Below are 24418 nucleotides of genomic sequence, written 5' to 3' on the forward strand. Positions count from 1 at the left end.
GCTGGGCGGCGGGACACCCTTGCTATTGGCTCCCCGCCTGACTGCACCCTCAGAATGCACCCCAGAGCGTCTCTGTCCTGCGTTGCGAACCCCACTGTGCATAGAACCCCTCTCTGACCCGGGTTAAAATGGAGTTCCCGCTCAAAATGCTTGTAGGTGCGCGCGTTTGCACCGGCTACTCTGATTTACTAGTTTCAGGGAATGCGCTGTGGGTGTCCTTGTTGTCCACAGTTATTGGGTGTTTCCCCAGTAACACTTTTTCTGTTGTTTATTACAAATTTTTTTTTTGGCGTAGGTATTTACCCTTCTGCTTCCCTCCATGGGTCCAGAATTGAGTCTTGTGTGCTCACACTCTCATTTTAATGCGTCTCCATAGCGTTCCATTTAAGGAACGAAACTTTATAGAAATTGAGAACTACAGCACGTTTCCCTACGGGCGGAACAGCTGCCGGAAACGTCCTTTGGTCTGGTCGCCATCAGTATCACAAGTGAATTTCAACACAGTGCACCAAGTCCCTGGTCAGATCCCCACGGCCTCCCATCCACTGTTGGGCCGAGGCTGCTTTCTAACGACTTTTTACAGCCCCAAGCCTCCTAGGCGCGTCAGGGATAGTGGTTTCAGAGTCGCAACCCTCACTTTTTAATGTCCCGAGCATTGTCCTTGAAACCCGAGCCCCAACCGCGCTCGCCCCCACTCCCGGCTGGGGCTGTTTAAAAGCTAGAGAGGAAGTGAAAGCGTCAAGTACAATAAGTGACACCCTCCGCCTCCTTGTGTACATAACAAAAGCTCAGGAAACGTTCGAGTCCCTAGGATATCCGAGCCACCCCATTCCCTCCCCGCTCCTCCCCTCCTCCATAGTGGACTGGAAGCACCTTGTCCCAGTACACACGTGGGACACATTTGTTTTTTATACTTTTCTTCACCTAGGTTGCTCTGTGGTCCTGCTAATTCTTCCTCCCAATGCACCCCCTCCTGACAAGCAATTCCTCAGCTCCCAGGTGATTTTACTCATGGATTCTTTCTTTTACTGTCCCATGAACGATAATATCTTGTTTTACTTGAGGGATGGCTGATAAAATGAAATGTTTTTGATAAACCATTATGGTGGTGCTGGATGTTGAAAAACAGGGGAAGAATTTGGGCCAAAAGCTTAGTGGGAACGAGGCTATAGAGCGAGGTGGGTTCGTTATCAGGTTAAAAGTACAGGGGGCTGGAGATCTTGAGGGAGGCGATTCGGAGGAGTAAGGAGGCACAGGCTTGGTGGATCGCACTTCAGGGTATGTATCCGAACCGAACAAAAGTGCTTTAGGAAATCAGCCCAGTAGTGGACCTAACACACCAGTAAGGAGAACTAGCGACACATGGCTTCAGTGTCCCGGACGCCTTAACAATAAGCAGCGGCTTAGGAAGGCAGCTGATTTCCTCTTAGGCGTTTGCAGACTGTGGACCCAGCGCCAGCCCGCGGAACATCCCTGTAGGAAGAGGGGCGCGAGAGATCCACGAGAAGGGGCAGCAAGCCGCCTGATTGACAGCTCGAAATCTGATCTTGTGAAAGAGACGCGGAGCCAATGGGAGGCAGCGATCCATCAGTTTGGATTGGAGGCCCCTGGAGGAGAAGTAGAGGAAAAACCACCGAATTGAGCTCTGTCAGAGGCGCTTTCGGCTTCCAAGGGGGAAGTGCTGGGCGATAATTAATGTTTTTATTAAATTTGGAGGGAATTTTTTGCAGCCGTTCGCCTAGCGTGGCCTTCAGGTGGGTCTTTCCAACAACTTTTTATGTCTCTCCAGATAATTGCATGGTTGTGGGTTGCAAAAACTATCCTTATGAAAGAGGTGTCTCCGTCTCTCTAGTCCCGTTAGGTGCAAAGCAAGTCTCGTTGATCGCCATTGCTAGTTTTGCACACGTTTGCGAATCAGAGCTGCCCGGGGTACACCGACCGCGCAGGGAAACATCGAGAGTGTAAATAAATACATCGCCTCTTGTTCGGATTTATGCTACTGCCGAAAATATGTAAATTGTGAACTCTCTTGGCTCTCTTTGGATCCAGGTGAAGGAGGCTGTGTAGGGAGGGTTATTTTTTGTGAATGGGACTGTCTGAGGGTAATTAGCTATGCAAATTCAAGAGCTTCATTCATGATTTTTTTTTTTTTTTTTAGCCTAAAAGCCATCTTGTTCCCCTCTAGGTTGATAGAAGTCCACATCCCGAGGAAATCTCCAGCTAAATGCTCAAAATATAAAACACTGAGCTGAGCTTTGCGAAGAACAGCAGAATGGATGGATTTTATGACCAGCAAGTGCCTTACATGGTCACCAATGTGAGTGATCAGTTCGAAAGTTGCTGTTTATAAACTTGACTCCAACGGAGGGGGGGGGGGGAGGAGAGAGAGAATGAGAAGGGAGGGGGTAAGGGGGTTGGGATTGCAGATACTTTATCTGCTTTGTTGCCACTGTAGGGCGACTCTGCTTCTAGAAGCCCAGTCTTCAAAATGAGCTTACCTTTCAGTGACTTGGATAAGGCATAGTTTTGTTTTTAAGAACCCCCCCCCCTTTTTTTTTTTCTGATTAAAGTGCCCAAGATGAGTGGAAGAGGAGATGGAGGGCAGCAGCAGCTGCACTCAAAGTTTTTGGCTGGGTTTGTCTGCCACATTGAAAAGAATGAAGTTGAGACTAATGCTGACACTTTTTGTTTACATGGGGTGTTTTTCTTTCTTTTTTTCTTGTCTCATTTTTTCCTCATATTTTTCATTTCACCACTCTATGCTTTTTGTTTTGGGGGGTATCAGAGAGAATAAAACTCACTGTATTATAGTCTAGCTTTAATCTATCTGAAAACGATTTTAAGTGTGATTGCTTAATGTTTTGATGCCAAGATGCCATGAATACAGGACTGATAAGTAGTAGTGTGTTCCGCTTGGCTGGGAACAACTCTCCCTGGTTGTTGAATTCTCAGCTTTCACTGTCAAATGAGTGCAGAAAATGAAGATTAGATTGGATACTATGGACTTTTATTTTTCTATGCAGAGAGAAGATCCAGTAGACTTATATATGCATGTGTTTTTGTGTATATGACATCTGAGGTTTACATTTTTTTTAAAGGATTTTTTCTTTCCCTTTGTAGAATCAGCGTGGGAGAAATTGTAACGAGAAACCAACAAATGTCAGGAAAAGAAAATTCATTAACAGAGATCTGGCTCATGATTCTGAAGGTGAGGTTTGATTTTGGGCTGAATCACTGCTCTTTACCTATACTCCCCACCCTCATAAAGAAGAGGAACCCTTAAATCTTAGCTTAAAAATAATATTCTTTCAAATTTCTGCATTTAGTTGAGACTTTTACTTGTAGCAATTACCATAATGTGACAGTTTGCATTGGAGGATATTTTATGGCCCTGTCACAGACTAATGAAAGAAGGAAATAAAAAGTTAACGGTGACATCCTTCTTTTAATCACTTTTGTGTTTAAATATTCTGGCCCATATGGCATATAACTAATCCCATACACTAAGGTAACAGTTTTAAAATATCCAACACAGTGGGACATAAGCAGCTACGTATACTACTTAATTTCTGCTTTTTACTTTATCAGAAGTAAAACAATATAAATGATTGCTTGATTTCCCATTCCCCTTACACTGAAACCATATACTATTATAAAACTTTTCGTGGATGATTTCAATGACTACATGGTGAGGTCCTAATATCTTGTTTATAGGCCGTCAAGTGTTCACTGAATCGTAATTAAGGCCTAATTAATAATTATAGTAACTATTTGAAAAATTACAATTTTTTTAAAATGCACTGTTGGCTAGGAGTTCAATATATTATAAATTATTCCAGACATACGGTAGCATTCATAATGAACTTAATCTACTTAGATTTAATTATCAAAGTTCATTTTGCCATTTTGATTAGGTGTATTGAATTCTGAAACTTAACTCAAATCTTCATCCATATTGGACACCCCTCTCCCTCCTACTATGACAGAATACACAGTTTTGGACTTGGTAATAAACAGGTGCCAGGGAATTACCTCACTTTGACTTTGTAACACCTCTTAATGTAGAAATTTTCCTTTACAACATTGTATTCAAAAGTTGTCTCTTTCAGTTTTGAGGCATTGAACCTCAAAACATTGCTTTAGAAATTATACCATGTTCTGTTAAATCTTTTATATAAGGTCCAGAAGATAAAAAGAAAATGATTTGCAGTCTTTCTAATCTTTCCCCTGTGAGAGTTGACTCTGTTTAAGAAAGGTTTACGTGGATAGACACACCTTCACCTCAGCCTTTTTGTGACTCCTAGTATATGTGTGTTTGGTCTCCCGGATCTTATTATATTAAATTATTGGTTAAAAGGGGGAAACTCCTGCCTTTATTATGTATTTCACTAAAAGAGTTTTTCAAAGAAGTGTTGCTTACTAGCAATTACAATGGCAGGATTATTGAGCTATTTAAGTCATGAATCCTATTTTCTTTTTATATTGACTCCCCTCCCTAAATTAAATTGAGATTTAATACCAACTTCATGACAAACAGTTCCATTTAATGGAACCTAAAGGTTTTCAAATCTTTTGTTTATGTCTCTGACTTGTTTTTTAGAACTCTTTCAAGATCTAAGTCAATTACAGGAAACATGGCTTGCAGAAGGTAAGGCAAAAAATTGCTTTAAAAGGAGGGGAAAAGCAACTCTAGAAGGGGTAAAAAAAAAAAAAAAAAAAAAAAAAAAGTCCTGAACTTGCTGTCTTAATGTTCAACCCAATTAATTGAGCTCTAAAAGAGCCACCTCATGTGTCACGCATACATTAGAGTCTCTGATGAGTTTGTCTTTGGGGAATCTGGGGCTGCACTACCCAGTGTCATCACAAATTACCAGGAGAAATTGCTTCCAGCTCCCAATCACATCTGCTTTTGGCAAGAACTAAAGCACCAAGACTTCAAGTTCTAAGCCTCTGTTCAGATTTTAATTGCAATTGATCAGGTTTATATTATTGTACCTCGAGAGACCTCCTAGAGCCAGAACCCGGCTTGCTGTTTCTTTTAGAGCAGCGCATATCATTATTTGGTGTTCTGGTGGAGGACTTTTCTGATGGCAGAAATTAGTTTCTCTGGGTTCATCAGGACGGGATGCTTCAAGATTTAAGTGCAAGTGTCTTCTTTCCACCTTGTTCACAGCACAGAACGTTAGGTGTGTATGCAATACTTAGGAAATCTATGGCTTTAAAAGAAATCTTTGGGGGATTTAAGGATTCAAAATAATGTTTTCTATTTGTTACTATTAGGTGATAGTTGCTGAGATGGGTTTTGCTTTTATGTCACTTTCGTTAGGATTTATTTAATATGGCAAGGTGACATCTAAAGGCAGTACTTTTGTTTTTAATTACTTTTTAGTAAAATTTTGTGCTGCAATCTATTTTATTTTTTATTGGGTACAACTTTATTTTACAGGAACAATGAGATACTGCTTCAGTACAGTTTAATACAACTTGGGAAATGCCTAATGTTGAGGGATTTTTGTTAGTGTCCATAATTTGAAATTTTTCTTTTGGATTTGTCATGATAAATGTGGAATATTAATTTTATCCTATGATGTGTTTTATGGGAAACACAAAGAGAAAATTATACATTTTTAAGCCCTGAGTCTAATTTGTATTTCTGTCTGTCTGTTATATGGATATGCAGTTTCCGGAACAGATTTCTAAGATTGTTAAAAGACGAGAGAGAGAGGGTCTCTTTAAATGGAACCCAAGTGTTGCTCTTGCTACTTTGAGGCTGACTGCAGGGTTTTATCGGGGGTCTTGCTTGCAGTTCATCAAGTTGCTGTTAGCATGTAAAATAAGTTTCTTTGTTTTGCTGATATTCTTGTTCTCTAAAAAGCTTTTGCAATCTTTATAAATCTTTTAAGTTAAATAGCTTTCCTAGTAGCCCTTTGAAAGGGTGATTTAATTTGCATGTTCATAAAAGGTGAGTATTGATGAAAGCTTTAGTTACATTTAAAGGTCATTTTGCTCGTCTCTGTAAATGAAACTTATTGCAATAGATTAGTTAGTATTGCGACATATACTATACCTTAAAACTTAACTTTTTTTCAGAAAAATTTGCACAGAGGTCCTTGTGTTAACTTTGATCTGTTAGTTTTGCAAAGTTGAAGGTTGTGAGGACATTATGTTTAGGAGGGCATTTGTTTGCTTATCTAAAATAACTGGAAATATCTATTTTAATTGTTCTTGAAGATTTTTGGTTCTTAGATGTTTAAGTCTCATTGATTCCAAGGCAGTGCTCTTGCTGGCAGATTTTGAATGTGCATAGCAACTCTCTTTCTGGAATTTTAAAATGTGGATTCTGTGACAGACTCTTGCCATTTTATAATCAGTTTTACTCCAGTCTCTTACTTTTGTTTTGTTTATTTGTCTCTCGGGTAAGTGATTTCAATAACTTATCCAAGTTAATCTGTTTTAAAACTCTGCACTACATATATTCTTACCCATGATTATTAACGTACCTATAAATCAGATCTGAAAGATTTAGCTTTATGTAAAACAAACCTGGAAAATGACTGATGTATTTGGAGGAACATGGACTTTTACAGAGAAGGTAATTCATAAGCTTAAATAAGTTCAGGAATTAATCCTCAGGGTGTTTTATCGAATACCCAGGTGGGTGACTGTTTATAAACTATGGATAAGGCTGCAGTTTAGAATAATGTAAACAGTTTTCAAAATAGTTTACGTTAATTTATTCTATCATGATATAAACGTAATGCTGTTAATATGATTTTTTAAATCTTAATAATGGAGAGTTCTTTTTTTACTATTTGTTAATAGACTGCACATTTATTTGTATTTTTAGCAACTCTATATAATAATATTATTTGCTTTAGCGTTTTAACTTGACTTATCCCACGTGTTGAACTCAGAACAGATCTTAAAATTACAGTAGATTATTTGTAGCTAGGTTTGCCTATTTATGTCCTTCTGGACGTCCACAAATTAAAACATTACCAGATTGGCAGACTATGAACTGTTTCTATATTTCTTTTCATAATGCTTGGTAGCCAAGAAAGTGACCATGGAATTTTAAGGCTTCTCGACCCTTTTAAAAAAAAGATCATGGGCGATTAACCAAGTTTCTGTCAAGAGTTAGAGTCCCACTGGGAAGTTAAATAGGTCTAAAAATCATATCAGATATGAGTCAAGTTGTGTCCAATGAAAGTTATGTTTTTAAAAAGTTATCAAAGCCCCTAAATACTTGGGAAATGATAGATCCTAGAGTGTTTAATTTGTTTTTTCCTGTAAGAATTTTTATAAATTAGATTCAAAGTGCAACATAGGGATTAGTCATAGGTAAAATATTATGAATTATGAAATGTGTTTTACATCTAAGGACAAATTGGGGTAGATAAGGCGGGACTATTTGAGGGTGAAGGTTGGAGCCAGTATTCTCAATTTGCTAATATCCTCTAATTTAGGGGGAAGAATGGAAGTGTATTTAAAATTTTTAAGCAGGATCAAAAATATGTTTGTGAAGAATGTAACTTTGTATCAGTATCGCTTTTTAAGCATTAACCCTGCAATTTAAATGCTGTTAACATACATACCACAATTTAATGTATTCACATCTCATTCTGAAGAAAATTGAAAAGATAACATTTTCAGTGACCACAGTAGCACTTAAAAAAAATAATATGTGTCTTTTTAAAACTTTGCCAAAGCCGCTTTATAATTTTACTATGTACAATTTTTTATTGATTCTTTTTCTTTTGAATTAGATTGCTACTGACAGAAAGGCAATTTCAATTATTTGATCTCATGAAATAATGAGTTCATATATCAATCCTATCAACATCATGGTAACGTCTTATTCTTAACATCCTGTTTTAAGTGATGCTGTAGTGAATGGTGTCCTAGAAATTGGTAGTTAAAATGGACCCTTTTGTGTGTTAGGAAGATAACTAGAAGGATATAAAGTTGAGTTTAAAAAGGATTGCATTCTTCCAAAGTTGCTTATTAGAGCTTACCTACTAACATAACTTAAAGAGAAACCGTAAATTTTCTATGTATCTAATGTGAATACATAGCACATTTTGAACATTGTTTTTGGTGTGGATCTAGATGTTCTTGAGGTTCCATTTCATCAGTAATATTAAGGACAAATGTCAACAGTGATTTGCTGCCACAGGGTAGAATGTTTCTCAGTGGTGTTATAGTTAAGTTTCCTGCTGCCACCACACTTAAATCTAAGTTTTCTCTTCAAGAACAGCCTTTCTACACCAAAAGTTATTGCTTCCTGCAGATAGGGCTTCTTTTTTTTTTTTCCCCTTTTGTGTTCTGTGACCTTCAAATAATAGGTTGAGTTAACAGTAGAGATGTCTGCCTTTACTTCAGTGGCTGATACTAAATTTACATTCAAAATAATTTCTAATGAAGTCCCTCTAAATAATAGGTGCTGTTGTTACTCGCCTTACATAATGCCACCCACAGTGCACCCTGGTCCTAATGTACTCATTTTAATTTTTCAAAAATTGTAACTGTTTCTTGTTAAAATGGAACATAAATTGGATATGTGTCCATTAATGTATTGTTTTTTCTTTTAAATGTGATCCGGTAAAAACTAAAGATTTTAAAAACTACATTATGTTGTGTGGTTTACGTAAAACAGGAAATGAGAATAAAGCATCAAATTACCGAAGTCCATCCTATTTCTTAGTTTTGAGCAAGAATCATTTCATGTGTAGGGGGGAGGGGCGTGACCCCTCTTTTTGTTGTATCAGGAAATACTCTAAACTATGAGAGCAAGACTTCTCATTTGGACTTGATTAAAAGATAGCAGGTAAAGTAAATGTATTATATTTCTAAATATTTACTGGAATTCTATAAATGCCTTTTTATCTAGAGTCTACTTGCAAACCACCCCCCTCACCAAAACAAAAAGCCAAAAAAAAAAAAAAAAAAAAACAACAAAAACAAAAACACCAAACTTTGTTTAAATAGATCTTGGATTTGGTATAGTTTAGATACAGTTTTTCCGGAAGGTCCTAAGGAGTGTTAATGAAATACTGCTTTTCTGGTTCAGTTACAAGAAATGTGTCATGTTTTGGATTTCATAATATAACTTTATTCCCTTTGACCTGTGTACAAGCTTGTAATTAAAATGATAATAATAATGTCAGACCTCCGTAGTATTAGAGAAAATAGAAACAACAGTCTTAAGCCACACTTAAGTTTTCAAGTCACTGTAGGTTAGTTTAATGTTAGGAATTGAAGCTTATTTGAGGCTAAAGACAACTAAAACGTACTGTTTTCTTTTTTTTTAGAGCATCAAGTATTAAAGATGTCTCTGTCATGCAGAAAAGCTTCTTCTCTCTCTTTTTTGTCCTTTAAATATGTTTATACTGCTGTATTAATTAATGCTTATACATTGGTACAATCATTTTAATTTTGAAAGCGGATGTGGTATAAAACCAGGCTTAGTGGCTTCATGATTATTTTGTTCCGTGGCCCGAAGCTTCATTTTAGGATTACACAGAATGCCACTGTGCAAAGGTTGATTTTCTTGTTGTTTTACTTTTATTTAAAATAAAATTTAAGTTTATTCAGAGCAACTCGTTTCTAATTCTTTGGTTCAAAGTGAAAGGCTACAAAGTTCAGCAATAATCTAGTGTAATCTCAGGATAAAGAAAATCTGAATAATAGGCAAGAAAAACAAGGTATTTCTCCAATGAATTTTTTCCATCCTTGCTTCCTCCATCCTTCTCTCCATTCTCTTAGTTCCTTCCTTCCTTCCTCTCTTTCTTCCTTTTCTTCTTCCTTCCTAGTTTTAGACATTTAGGTTTTTGTGACAAGTTACCCAATAAAGCAGGACACAATAAATCAGTCAATCTATCCATCGATCATCTATCTGTCTATAGATATCTAGATAGATAGATTTAATTTTGTAAACTTGTCATTTATTTAAATGTATACCTTAATGAACCCGAGCTGTATTTGAGATAGAGCGATAAAATCGGTGTGTTTATTGCAAGTTCAAGTTGACTTGCTTTAGCTCTCTGGAAGGGTGTGACATGAAAAGATTGCGGTTGGGCCACATGGCTCATGCTGGACTGTGTTTTTGTGAATGGAGGCAGAACTCCAGTTCTGCCTGCTTGTCTGGAGGAATTGCTGAGGAGATCAGCTGTCTCATTCACAGGCAGAAAGAATGACTCATACATCTTCCGCCTTGTTTGGCTCCAGGTCATTGTTACAGTGGATAGAACTGGTTTTAATTAAATATTAACCCCTTTTATACTTGCCATTTGTTCCATTTTTAATTTTCCCACTTTTTTTTTTTTTTTTTTTCATAGCTTTACAAGAAAACTTCACGGACACCTAGTTTGTAAGAAACAGGTTGCCTGCAGCCAACCTTGGAAAATATTTAAACTCTCACCTTTTCTTAAGTAATTATTATTTCATCTGAAAGCTCAACATAAGCATAAAAATAAAGGAACTCTATTTACAAACTGCCACCATGCCCGGAAGTGTTAGTTAAGAAAGTATGTTGAAACTAGAAATGAGGGTTTGTGATGCTGTGACATCTGAATCATGATTAATATTTTTGAGTTTGTTTTTCATAGTCTGTATTGCTGTGCAGTAAAGAGAGAGAGAGAGAGAGAGAGAGAGAGAGAGAGAGAGAGAGAGAGAGAGAGAGAGAGAGAGAACAACAACTTTGGATAATAATCTAGGTAAAGCAAATAGCTGAGAGTGCACATACTACCCTTTTAAAGCTGAAGTCCTGAGACTTGATGGCAACTTGTCTATTAATGTGCAATGAACTGATAGAGCCACTCCAGCTATTACCAATAAAATCCACGTGCTTAATCTTCTTGAAAGCCTTTTATTGGTCTTTTGGTATATACTTTTCCCCCTTGTCCTTTCTTACTCTTCCCCTTCCTCTTTAATTACATAGTGTGGGGAAACATTTTCATTCCCCAAAGGTGATTATTCCAAGCATAGTTTATAATAGATAGCAGTGAAAATAGTATTTTTTAAAGGTTGGCCTCTATTGTTAATTTTCCACTTTGGAGTTGGTATGGCTTGCCACAAATTTTCAGGCAGCTGTAGTTTGCTACTTCACAGAATTCCCGTGAATTGAGGAAAAAAGGAAACGCATGATACGAGTGTGGCAATACTTTGTCATATTTTCCTTGCCCAGATCCAACGTGTGTTTTTCGTTAACTGCTTTCCTTTTACTCTAACTTGAAATTAGAAGGATACTTAAGCCTTTGTCTATTTAAGTAGCATGCTGCTTCATTTGGTCTATTCAGTTCCTTAAGATTAGCTTCTGTGAAAATGTGAGTCATATGTTTTTTGTTAAAATTCTGTAATATGTTCAGGCATAAGTGTGAAGTATTTATTCAGTATGTTAAAGAGTTAGAACAGAAATAGCAGCTCTTACAGCAATTCGTATTCTTATTCTTTTTACAAATTGTTACGCACCTATTTTCTATGTATCTGGAAGTATAACTTCCAGCTTGTTCTAAAATTTTGCTTTTTTTTCTCCCCAACATATTCCAGCACGTACCACGTATCCATCAGTGATTTTTATGTCTCTCTTGCAGTGATACGTATCACAGAGTTGCAATTTTGTCTTATGATAGTAAGGAAAAAATAATGTCTGGCCTTTAGGACACTCATACCAGCATATTCAGTTACAAATATATTTTTGTTACTCACCAGCTATTTTTAACTATTCCTGTAAAGGGATATTACATTTTTATTAGATTCTTGTAAATGTTGCCTTTTAAAAAGCATAGTAATTGCTGTGGCTGATAATTTTGCATCTCAATAGTTATGTCTGTTTAGCTGTTAATTTCGAAGGCAAACCAAAACATGTGGATTTGATGGAAAAATGTGTAGGATTTGGTTCTGTCTACGTGCTGTTATTTATTAAGTAGATATTGAAAACGTTTTTTTTTTTTTTTTTTTTTGGTGTGAAAACTCTACTTGTACAACTCTGTGAGTAAAATGAAGCTTACTGTAATGTGAAAAAATGTTTATAGTTAGAGAATACTAATGTACAAATTGTAGCAGTTTTTTTAAATCCCTTTCCAATATAATTCCCGAGAGCTGAAGATGTGTAACGTGCATTGTAATGACGGGAGGAGCTGTGTGTGTGTGAATTGAAAGAAGTGGGTGAGAGGTGAAAGTTTGGAAAAAATAAGTCACATTTAGAATTCCATGTAGTTGTCACAGAAAACCTGTATTAACACTTTTACACCGAGGAATAAAATACAGTTCAAATAGGTTAAATAATGTATGTAGTTTACACTGATAGGAAGTCATAAAACTATGATTTGAAGTTCGCATGACCTTCGTTATCCATGGTAGCAGACATTAGTGGAATATGAAGGGGGCAAAAGAAATCTCTTCTTTTATTATAGGTTGATCAGCTAATAGCTTGGAAAAAAGTTCTTAACATTTTTGGTGACAGAGGATGGAATTTGTCTTTAATAAGCTGATATACTGGTTCACAGAGAACGTTAGGAAAGAATTTAATGTCACATTGTATATATTTTAATACTTGGCAAGATTTTCATTGGTTCTCCTTTTGAAAACATGATATAAATTTTATTCAGCCGGATATTTCCCGTTTAAAAAATGTGATTAAATAAGCCAACACAAAAGAATGCTTAATCCTATTTATGTTGTATTTCTTTTTTATACAAAAATTTTAATACAGAATTCCTTTTTATAGGGAATTTTTCTTAAATCATTCAACTACCAATCCAAAACTTTTTCAGCAAAGAGTGATTCTGTTCATAAACTTTCCCCATTCAGAGTAGGCTCTTTTTAAAAAAATTAATTGACATTTATTTTAATATGACTTGACTGGATAAAATGTTTCAGTATTAGATAATACTAGTAAAGTAATACTAGTAATCACATCATAGCTAAAGTTAAATAGAACAACTCCTATTTTTACCAAATTAAAAGTAACTAACTTCTGTTTTATGTAGTTTGTGTGTATGTGAGTATGTATATCTGTGTGTGTACCCGAAAACTTGTTTTAGGAATATCTTGTTAATTTGGAATAGGTTATTTTGATGTCTGAATCAACCGTGATGAAAATATTTTAGAAGTGAAAAACTGTCCTTGTGTTTTGATGGCTGCTGAATGCATTAAGTCCTTGCTATTCAGTATTTTTTTCCTTTACTAAAAATAGGGAAGGTATTTGACGTGAGGGTTGGTGAACTAGTGATATTCTTTTCATTAGTGTTGTATAGTTGCCAGGAAAATACTTGGTATGAAAAGATTGACTTTATTTTTATTATTTATACTCTATTATGACACAGTCACTAAAATACAATATTGTCTTATATACGACCAAAATCAAAGACAATGCTTTCATTAAAAAAAAAAAAAAAAAAAAAATGTCTGTAGCCTATTTTGGCCAAATTTAGGTCAAACATTTTTAATTATGGCAGTCTAATTTGCAATAGGCTGAACATACCAGAAGCAGGCATTTCTGAAAAAGCAGAGGGATGTGTGTAGCTGCACGTCGTTTGAAAGAAATTGTGTAGTTAATTTAGATGGACTGCTGAAGCACTGGCTGAGTGAATTGAAATACTTCTTACTTCATTCTTGCAAAGAAGCACTGCAGCTAATAGAAATCCTGTAGCTTCTTCTATTTTGTATGTCTCTTTTATTTCCATCTGGCAGGTGATAGTCAGAGGGACCACAACTGCCCCAATTACATTTCTGACATAAAATATTTTCTAGTTGACATCAATGGTTGCTTCTATTTTCCCTCCTAAGTATGGCCGTCAATACCGGTTGAAATAGGAGCTCATTGGCAAATAATCACAGGTTTGATCGGAGCTGAAAAAGATCTTACTTGAAAGATCTTACTTGACATTCCTTATGCCTTGGCAGTTTCTCTCTTAATTTTTTTTTAATTTCTTTTTTTCTTCAGCTCAGGTACCTGACAATGATGAGCAGTTTGTGCCAGACTATCAGACTGAAAGTTGTAAGTATAGTATGACTCATCTCTTGAATTTTTCTGTCTTTCTTGTTTCCTTCTTTCATTCTTTCTCTCTGGTTGGTTTCTACTTCCAGTGTCTGTTCTTGCATTATGTTGGTACCTTTTTAGCTTACAGTCATGAGATGATTATATTTGTCAATTTGTGACATCAGCAGGGTCCCTATATGATCTGAGTAGAGCTCCAAAGAGTAGCCAAGGAAAACTGTTTTGATTAAAAGATGGTCCTATTCTCTGTATTTGGTTAATATCCTCGGAGAAGAAATAGGGTGCGATCCATGAATGTGCAAGTGTTTACTTACAATTTTTTTTGTTATGTTCATGAGAAAAAGACTAAATGCTGATGGGAGAAAGTCAGTAGTTAACATCCATGTGAGATTATTTATTGAATAACTTATACAAATGCATTGGCTCGTATTATTTTACATTCATGAACTTGCACTTGTTTTGATTTAGTTTTTACCTTCGTTTTCTGCTTCCTAGTTACAGTAAGACGCATGGACGGAGCCCTTGGCTTCTCTTAAGATCCCTTCCAGTATTTCTTTCCCTGAGCCTTGCTCTAGGGCCTGTCAGAGAATGCGTGAGTTGTGATTCACAGGATGCTCGCCTCCCAGGAATCCCCGAGTGAGCATTATGCTTGTACAAACATGGCTGCCTCGGGGGTTCCTTCTCTATTTATGCTTTGCCATTCTACCAACTAACTACAGCTGTTGACCTGAGGTGTAAATAGTAAAGAAAGGGGTAATTGCCATCTTGATTATGAAACTGACCTGATAACGTTTTCACTCATTAGTACCACTTAAAGCTCTAACTTGTTTCATTTTTTCCAGACCACTGACAGTTTCACAGGGGGCAGTATCAATAGCTACCAGAAATGCTTTCCACCTTACAATTTAGCAAACCCATATTCTCACACCTAATATCACACATCTCCTATAGATACCTCTGTGACTTTGAGAAACAGATGTCTGTAAGCCATGTTTTCCCCTTTTATGTTTGGTGTTTTCAATTTCCCAGGTGTCAGGAGTTGTGAGAGGTTATATCCATATCCTCTCCTGTGTTTTAGTTCAGCTCTATTACAGTTTTCTTTGCTTAATTGTGGTAAAATATACATAACAGAAAATTTACCATTTTAGCTATTTTATAAGTGGGCAGTTCAGTGTCACTCACGTTGTTATGCAAACATCGACACTGGCCACCTCCAGAACTTTCTCATCATCTCATACTGAAACTCTGTGCTTACTAAAAACTAACTCCCCACTGCCCCCAGCCCTTGGTAACTGGTCTTCTATCAGCTTAAGTTTTGATCTGAGAAGATAATTTTGTGTGCTGTTTAATGTCTGCATATAGTTATTAGAATACGATTTCAAGAAGCCTATTCAACAATGATATAGAACTAATTAGAGATTCTTAGAAATTCCCAGAAAGATGACATCTAAGGATCCTGGCTAGGCAAGGCCTGCCTTTCTTCTTTACAGTGTGGGAAGGGAATGGTCACACTTCTAGCATTGCTCTTTCTGGACATTTGAGTGTTTTCTAAAAGTTAAACCTGTCATCTGAGTGGGAGAAGTATTCTCCTTGAGTCATTTTACATCTGAAGAAATTGGTAATGCTTCCAATACTATACCAAATGCAAGGGTAAAATCACTACCAAAAAATACAAATGCGTTCCTTTTCTTATTTTGATGTCTTTTCAGTTTTTCAAATTCTTGACTCTTTTGTGTCCTTGAACTCTTTCTTCTCTTGGTCCACAGTGGGGTGATTTTTTTCCTTTCCCTTTTTACTGCTTTGATAACTCCTCTTCACTCCACTCATCTTCCTGCCCTTCTGTTTCCCTAGGGTTCTGTCTGCAAGTCTTTGCTCTTATTTAACATGTGTCATGCCTGCAAAGTCCCGTAGAACTATCTGTGATGATGGAAGTAATCTGTATCTGAAGCATTTGGCATTATAGCCACTAAACACATTGCTCACTGAGCACATGAAGTGTGGTTAATGAGACTGAAGATGGGAATTTTTTTGTTTAATTTTTATGACCTTAGATATGAATAGACATGTGGCTCTTGGCTGCGGTAGTGGTCAGCCCAGTTTTGTGTAGTGATGTCTCCCACATCATTATCTCTAGCGTGTGTGTCCCCTCTGCCCCTGTCTACTGGGCATCTTCACTGCTCCACCAACTCATCCTTGATGCTTGTGCCAAGTCAGAAAAATGCAACACATCCGGACTCAACCCTCCGCTCTTAGCTTGGCAGTGGCGTAAAACACTGTTACCCGTGGTGTTCCACAGACAGTTCCTGCTCAGCCAGGCCAGTGTGGAAATTATTGTTATAATTTTTCCTGATCAGCCTCTCTCGTCTGCTTCCCTTGCCTTTCCCAGTTGATGACATCACCATCCAAGAGGGAAATCTTTATCTTCAGTCCCTCCCAGTTCTTTACTGTACACTTTCAGTTGCTTGCCTTACCAAGTTGTTGATTCTGCCTTTCAAAAATCTCTTCATTTTGTGGTCTCTGCTTATCTCTGTTTCATGCTCTGGGTTCACATCCACATTCTGTCTTGACTGGTCTAGTGCATAAGCCTTTTGATTGGTGTTCTTGCCTTCAGTTTTCCCTCCTCCCAATGCATTCTCTGCAGTGGCATTAATACATAGCTGTCTGACCTTGTTAATTTTCTCCTTAAACTCCCTTCGGAGCAAAGTCTTCCAGAACATTATTCTACAATCTGGACCTCGACCTGCTGTGTCAGTTTTAACTTTTGCCAGCCCAGCACCTGGTTCCTCCATATCTGCTGAGCTTGAGCCCTTCTAATTTTTCAGGTCTCGGAACAGATGAAGCTGTTTTAGGTCTCTCTGCCTTTGTACATGTGGCTCATTTGGCTTTTTTAAACTTGTGCTTTTGCTCTGTCGTGGTGGCAGACCTCCTACTCCAGACTCCCCTTAGGCTTCACTGTGTTGAAGTCTTTACTGACTTTTGTCTTGCCGTCCATACCCTGCAGAGTGAGACTCCACAGCACCTTGTAACATTTTAGATACATGTCTTTCTTCAGTAAGACTAAACTGTTGCAGGATTAGGAGCATATCTGTTTAGCAAACACAGCAGCACAGAAGATAAAGTGGTTACCCTAAACGTGATCTGCTTCTTAGGATTTTTTTCCTCCTAAGTCTTTTCAAAGTCTTAATTCCCTTCTTAAGGTAGAAATACATGATCACGCCTTAAAACAATAGATGTAATCTCATTTTGGAAAAAAAACATGCTAAAACCATGATTGTTTAGCCAAACATTTTCACAATGGTAAAGTTTTATTTGTCCTCAGTAGTGAATATTTACAGTTTAACAAGTGAGGTTCTGGGACTTGTGAATAAAACACCTAATTATGAAGGAGACCTCTAAACAAAGGTGAAAATAAATCTGAAATAGTCTAATGAAAAGGAAATGGAGATGTGCTTTATTTCACATTTTCATTGACATAAAAAACTATTGTTCACAAGATGGTGAACAGCTAATTTCGATGTTCATTCATTGAGAACAGAACAAAGGAAAATTATTTAAAAAGAGAAATAGGGTATATGAATTAAATTCTAAGGATTTCTGGAGGCAGGAGATTATCAAATATTGGAACTGAAAGGTTAGATTGTCTGCTAAATGCCCTATACAAATGTTTGATTCTTCTCTGGGAATGCCTATTGGAGCAGAGGCATCCTATCTCTAGGAATAGAAAGAAACCCCACCCCCTCTGTGTGGCCCATCTACAAATTCTATGGGGCCCTTTTTTCAAATGTAAATAACCAGATTTCCTTACCTACCTCAACCACATAAAATGCTTCTCTTTTTATTGCTTTAGCCCTTTGATAAATGTAGGTTAGGAGAATGAACAGCTAAAGTCTGCTCAACACTGGATTACAGAGCATACATTTGTCTGTAATGTGTAAATCTATGTAGAAAAGTAGAGAACAGAGCATTTAAACATGGTGAAAAATGAGATTAAACCATAATACTTGGGTTTTCCCTAAAAATATTCCCATTCTTTATTTTTACTTCTAAAACATGTCAATTGGAAATCCAGAATAGAAAGATCTATAGCTTGCTGCTGATCGTTTCGAAGGGTGCTGACTTTTGGAACACCTATGTAGACATCAAAAGCAAATGAAAAAAACAAAAACAAAAACAAAACAACTCCCTACAAGTCCATCCTGGGAAGTGAATGGAGGCTAAAAGAAAAGCTTACTTGGCTATCACAAATTGTTTATGACTTAGAAACAAATCTTTTCAGAACTCAGACACTCTGCTGAATAAAGCAGAATCACTTTAAGATATGCTTTAGTCCAGAGGAAGTAGAATTCTGTCTTTTCAGAAAAGAGAACTTAAAGAATATTTAGAAGGTAGATTAGCCTTATCCTTCCAAATTAGATGCACATCTATATATAAACTGAATTTTTGTAGATTATATGCTTTAAATTTATACAGTAATAATCTTATATTTTAAACTACATACTTTACATTTTAGTTGTACCACTCATCTTTTGAAATCTATTGCATATCATTTTTTTCACTGCAATAATATAAGTTTTCTAACTAGTTTGCTTCCATTTGGTTATATTAGTTCCTTTCATTGTTTTCTCTAAGTGATTCACATGATAGATGGTGTTCTCATTTACATTTTACCTCTTCCCAGAACATTCCCAGGGGTATAACCAGGGTTATGCAAAATTTCCCAGCGGGATAGATCTTTGTAACTGTACTCCTTTCTCTTACACTCAAGAAAGAATAGTGGAATGGAATTCAGTTAGAATAGTGTCATTAAAGGAATAATAATAACCTTGACTCTGCTATGTTTGTGCATCACAAAGCAAATATTAAAAGCTTGCAAGTTTGTATACTTCAATTGAAATTTGTAATATGGCACTGGTGGCCCAACTGAAAAGAATCAGGACAAACCAGTGTGTGGGGTCTCAGCTGTTTAAAGCCTCTATTACGTGGGTGATACCTTGTTCAAATAAATAAAAGTCATAGCTATACTTCATTTTCTTACGAATTAAAAAATTAAAAAAAAACACAGTACTTTGGTCCTTTTTGCAGTTACATGGGGCCGGGGGAGGGAGGACCTTAACAGATTACTATTGCAAATCTTCTTTTTAAGAAACTGAAGCCAGAGAAGTGTATGCAGACCCTGACTGAATAATTTCTTTTCAATTAACACGTCCTTATCCTGGATAGGGAAGTTCCATGCATGTGTCATTTTTGTTTATTTTTTCTGCTTTTCTACTAAGCTATCTTTTTGCACTGTGTTCCTTTCTACACATAGAGTGAGTACTTTATAAAAGTTTGCTTTTTTTTTTTTAAGTTTGCTTTTTATTACTAATTTTGAAACCTTTCTTGCCTGTTTCACTTTTTGGATATGACTGGCCAGGAAGACACTGTCTTTCATTCCTACAGTTTCTTTACCAGAAGGTGAGCATATATTCAGAGAGGAATTCCATTTCTGGGATTTGGGAACATGAGTTTGTTACTGTGTTTTGTTTTCTTTAAAAAAACTTGAGGCATTTTTAAACATGCCACTATAGTCAGACTCAAACCATCCATTTCAAGGATGAGTAGCCTCCTGCCTTCCTCATCTTAGGTAGTATTGCTTGAGATCTAAGCTGTAGCTAGCACTTGAAGATTCTGTTTCCTTTGTGTATTGTTTTTGTTGTTTCAGGTGTATTGGGCTTTTTTCTTTTTCTTTTTGTCTTTTTGAATATTTTATCAAAGCAGTATGTTCATAGAGTAGGGAAAAAACCACAAATAAGATCGTTCCACATTTTCCTTAGGCAAACTTTTTCTTTTCTCTTTTTTCTTTCTTTCTTTCTTTCTTTCTTTCTTTCTTTCTTTCTTTCTTTCTTTCTTTCTTTCTTTCTTTTCTTTCTTTCTTTCTTTCTTATGCCTTTTCATTTATGCCACATGTTAAATAATATCCTTACACTGCAACTTCTTAATTTATCAGGTTTAGATTTTATCTTGCACCCCATTTGAGAAGATAAGCATTTGAAATGTGTTTTACTTAATATATTGAAAGTACTCAGATATGTAAATTCTACAGAAGTCCAGTAATCTTATTCACACTTGGAAATGAACAAGCATAGTTTGGAAAGCTTGTTCAAATGCAGCTTCATGTTCCCTATCTTATGAGAGCTTGACTTTCAGGTGTGGAATTGGGTCCCCTAATTTCTAGTGAGCTGTTAGAGGATTCTGATGTAGGCTTTCCACACAACACAGGGTCAGACATTTCACTTAGTTGTCATTTACTTACTTGTGCAACAATGGCAGCGGTATCAGTCTTTTGCAATTAAGTTTAGGATGGGCTCTCCTATTCATAAACATATACAATTCATGATGTGATACATGTAGTTTCTGGAAATTTTTATGTAAGTAATACACTGTCATTTTCTTATTTAAATACATCAGGAAATTAAAAATGAAGTCTGTAGAAAAATGATATTGTTAAAATAGCTCCTTAGTTTTTTTGTCTTTGCTAGAATTATTTGTATTTTCCAGTTCCGAAGATGACTTTCTACTTCTTTTCTCTTACATTTACCTTGAGACAGTCATTGCTCACTGTAGATCCTGGTCATAGTAGAATCAGTCCTAGTTTGTAAGGGATCTTCCCCTCTAGTTTATAAGGGATCAACCCCTTATAAGGGTTGGTTCCCATCAGAGAACCAACAGGTGGTGGCCCCACCCGGTTCCAGGTGCATCCACTAGGGATTCTCGTCATCAGACCATCTACTCTTCCATTGGTTGTGCACATCTGCGTTATGCTTATCACAGTTTAGCATCTGGTGACGACCTTGTCAGCAAAACAAGCAGTTTGGTGCTAGATTATTTCACCAAGAACGTATTTTTCAAATGAAAACCCAAAGCCAGTAGAAAAAAAGCTACATCTTATAAGAAATTTTGCCTTAGATAACCTAGAATCTATCAAGTTCAATAGAAGAAACAAACTCTAAATCATACACCTTGGACATGTCAGGTAACCTTTGTTTACCCCATTTTACTTATCTATAAAATGACAAGGAAATAAATAATCTCTCCAGCCTGGAACACATTATGATTACGGCACTTTTTCCACATTCAAGGAAAAAAGAAGTGTTACAATCTAATATGGTGAATGCTTGCTGAATATAAAAAGGTAGACTTTAGAAAAACCACAATTAATGGAGAAATATGTGTAAATAGAGATTACTGTGACTATATACTTACAGCTAGAAATCTGCATCAGTTTTAATCAAGTCTGTTCTGATAGATTCTTTTCAAAAGTTTTGGTTTTATCATCTCATTCTTCCTAAGGTAGATGGTTCAGAGTGAAAACCAAAAGACAAAGTAACACTCAACTCCCCACAAAACTGGAGTTTGTTGCTTTGTTATGGCTGAAAACTGAAATTATACATTTCACTTCCAAGTTTTTAGCTTTTTCTTTCCTATTTTATATGTCCTCTTAAATTTGGCCTTTAGTTTAACACATTATCCTAGAAATTGACTTCAGTAATATGATCAAAGAAAGTATGCCAATAAATCCTTTCCATTTACTCTGCCTATAATTAGTAACAAATTATTTTAGGGCAAGTGATCTGTGCCATCTTTGGTTAAATTTTACTTAATATTAAATTAATATATCATTATGCAGTTACTGGGCTTATTAAGCTAAAAGCTTAAACAGTATTTGTTGGAAAGCTTACATAAAATATTATATTCTTTGTTCCAGTATTTTTAATATACATACATATACTTATGTATAGTAATGAATAAAAAGGAGCAAAAAACAACATTTATTAGTATTTGCAAATAAGGTCAAAGCAGTCATGAAAGTAAGTACATTTTTGGGTCGCCATTTCATAAAAAATGTAAATTTTATGGAGTCAGCTATAAAGAAGAGATGATTTGAACTAAAGTAGTACATGTGGACCTTTATGTCATAACTGTGTGTTTAGTGTTTTTATGGGTTTTTATTTTTACCATTTTTTTCTACTCTCCCTCTTTTATAACATAAACATCTACTTAAGATGCACAGTATGTATTTGATTCTGTTATTGAATTTTCTCTTAATGATGGTTTGTACTGTGTAGCAGTAAGTAAAAATGGTTGATTTGATGTTGTTGACTTCCTTCTTTTTTGGTGCCAAAACCTGGGAACAAACCAGTGGTGGTTGTTTTTTAAAAATGTAACGAATTACACCCCCAACAAGCATTTCTTGCTCTTGACGGTAGGTGAGGATGATGTTAACTCAAGAACTCAGTTATTGACAGTATATCAGAAATGGCCAGATTGAAATCCGGTTTATATGATGCCTAATTAAACTTACAGTTAGAAAAAGTACCTTTGTATAACTTTTGTGTAATGGTTTTATATGCATTCTGACTATTATTTAAATCTAAAGTTGAGCAAAGAAGTTCATTTTGCTGTACAGGCCATATTGTTAAACCTGTCAGAAGTTTGTTTCATAGTTAGCTCCTAGTTTTTGGCTTTACAGTTGTGTTAGGGGTGATTTTAGATCCCATAGAAGAGGCTTGAATTGTGATTGCTTCTTTATTTATGTCTTACTATAGGGAAATCTTTTTTTTGTTTTTTCTGTTTGCAAAATTGGAATGATTGTATTCTTACAAATGTGAGCCATATCCATTACTTTGGTTTTTATGATTTGGAATATGAATAATAAATCTTAATAGCATAACAATTCTTATTTTACTTACGAGATTTTAGTTTAAATTATTTTCTGATGCAAATGTCCATAGTTGTGTATTTTTTTAAATTTATTTATTTATTTATTTATTTATTTTTAACGTTTATTTATTTTTGAGGCAGAGAGAGACAGAGCATTAATGGGGGAGGGGCAGAGAGAGAGGGAGACACAGAATCAGAAGCAGGCTGCAGGCTTTGAGCCACCAGCCCGGAGCCCGACGAGGGGCTCGAACTCATGGGCCGTGAGATCATGACCTGAGCTGAAGTCGGACGCTTAACCGACTGAGCCACCCAGGCGCCCCAGTTGTGTATTTTTATTGAGGATGTTAAGTAGGTTTATAAGACTCTAAAAATTTATTCACTTAATGAACATCTTTTGAGTGTATTATGTGTCATGTTCTGTTTAGGCACTGATAGTACAGTGGTGGACAAACAAGAAAAATACCTCTGCTCTCATGGAACTTGCATTCTAAACTGCATGCAACTGATAAATAAGGTTGTATTCGTCCCATGTCAAGGGATTGAAATTGTATAGGGGACAGTGTGAGTGAATAGTCATTGTGTATTTAGATGCTGATCTACAAAAAGTACTCTGCTCAAAGTTATGGCCATTAGATTTTCCAGTGGATTATTGTCAGTGTCTGTGTTTGTACCTCTTTTAGCCTATGCCTAAATTCCTGTGATAGTGACTAAGAAGATTATCTTATGTCTTTAAATGAGTCATGTACTCCACTGGCAATTATATATGCAGAATATTGACCTACCCTAATTAAAAAAAATTTTTTTTGATGTTTATTTTTGAAAGGGAGAGGGGGGTGAGGGGCAGAGAGAAAGGGAGACACAGAATCTGAAGGAGGCTCCAGGTTCCAAGCAGTCAGCACAGAGCCCGACGTGGGTGAACTCACGAACCGTGTGATCATGAACTGATACGAAGTCGGATGCTTAACCGACTGAGCCACCCAGGTGCCCCAGCCTACCCTAATTTTTGAGATCATACTCCTTCGTGAGTCATTTCATTCATGAATGCCATTTGTTCTTTGCTTATCTTAGTCATAATTAATGAATTCTGTGTGCTCATAAATGCTTTACATACATCTCAATTTTAATAATACCTAAGTTGGTTTATAGAGGATGGATCATGTCCTACACATCTTGGTATAATTCACATGTGGGTATTCAGTGAATTGAATGAATAGCTTCTTGGATATTTAGAATCTTAAAAAAATGCTTTAAACATATTTATGCACAGGTGGCTTAAGTCTTTTGAAATCTAATGTTAACTTATCTGCTTCTATTTTTCCACGTTTCATTTTTCTTAGAGGGATAATGGAAAGCCATTTGCCCTTAAGTGACATTATCAGTGATCAGTCCTGTTGTCAGATGAAAGCTCTCTAATAAATATTATTTGATGTTCAAATCTCACAATACAGTTTTCAGTATTCTCTACTTAACACAAACAACCTAGGGCATAAAATTTTCAAATACCTAAGGCATGAGGTGATTGAAATTATATAGGTCAGATCTCCAGCTCGTACTTGCATTGTCTGGGGAGATCTTCACCCTTCCTGAGGGCCAGTACTTAGCCCACTTGTAAAAGTTTCACAACCGCTACTACTCTTTTTCTCTTTTCTTTTTTTTCGGTGTATTTTTTTTTTTTTTTTTTTTTTTACCGTGAGCTGTACACCCAACATGGGGCTTGAA

At 36.2% G+C, this 24418-nt stretch overlaps 1 protein-coding gene across 11 annotated transcripts in view; it reads left to right on the plus strand.

The window, feature by feature from the left end:
• Window positions 1-1433: 1433 nt before the first annotated feature.
• The window catches only part of ETV1 (ETS variant transcription factor 1), a 98729-nt gene continuing 75744 nt past the window's right edge, over window positions 1434-24418 (plus strand). The window contains exons 1-6 of one of the 11 annotated variants that reach the window (XM_058724950.1): window positions 1437-1754; window positions 1853-2049; window positions 2159-2317; window positions 3121-3208; window positions 4601-4648; window positions 13946-13999. In XM_058724950.1, the coding sequence (XP_058580933.1) occupies window positions 2273-2317; window positions 3121-3208; window positions 4601-4648; window positions 13946-13999 (235 nt within the window). In that variant the 5' untranslated portion in view covers window positions 1437-1754; window positions 1853-2049; window positions 2159-2272. Of the gene's footprint in view, window positions 1755-1852; window positions 2050-2158; window positions 2318-2497; window positions 2663-3120; window positions 3209-4600; window positions 4649-4850; window positions 5187-5858; window positions 5963-13945; window positions 14000-24418 lie in introns of those variants that run through there. The other 10 variants (XM_058724948.1, XM_058724956.1, XM_058724955.1 and 7 more) reach the window with 10 other exon arrangements.

The sequence above is a fragment of the Neofelis nebulosa genome, chromosome 4, assembly GCF_028018385.1.
Source record: "Neofelis nebulosa isolate mNeoNeb1 chromosome 4, mNeoNeb1.pri, whole genome shotgun sequence".
Taxonomy (NCBI): Eukaryota; Metazoa; Chordata; class Mammalia; order Carnivora; family Felidae; genus Neofelis; species Neofelis nebulosa.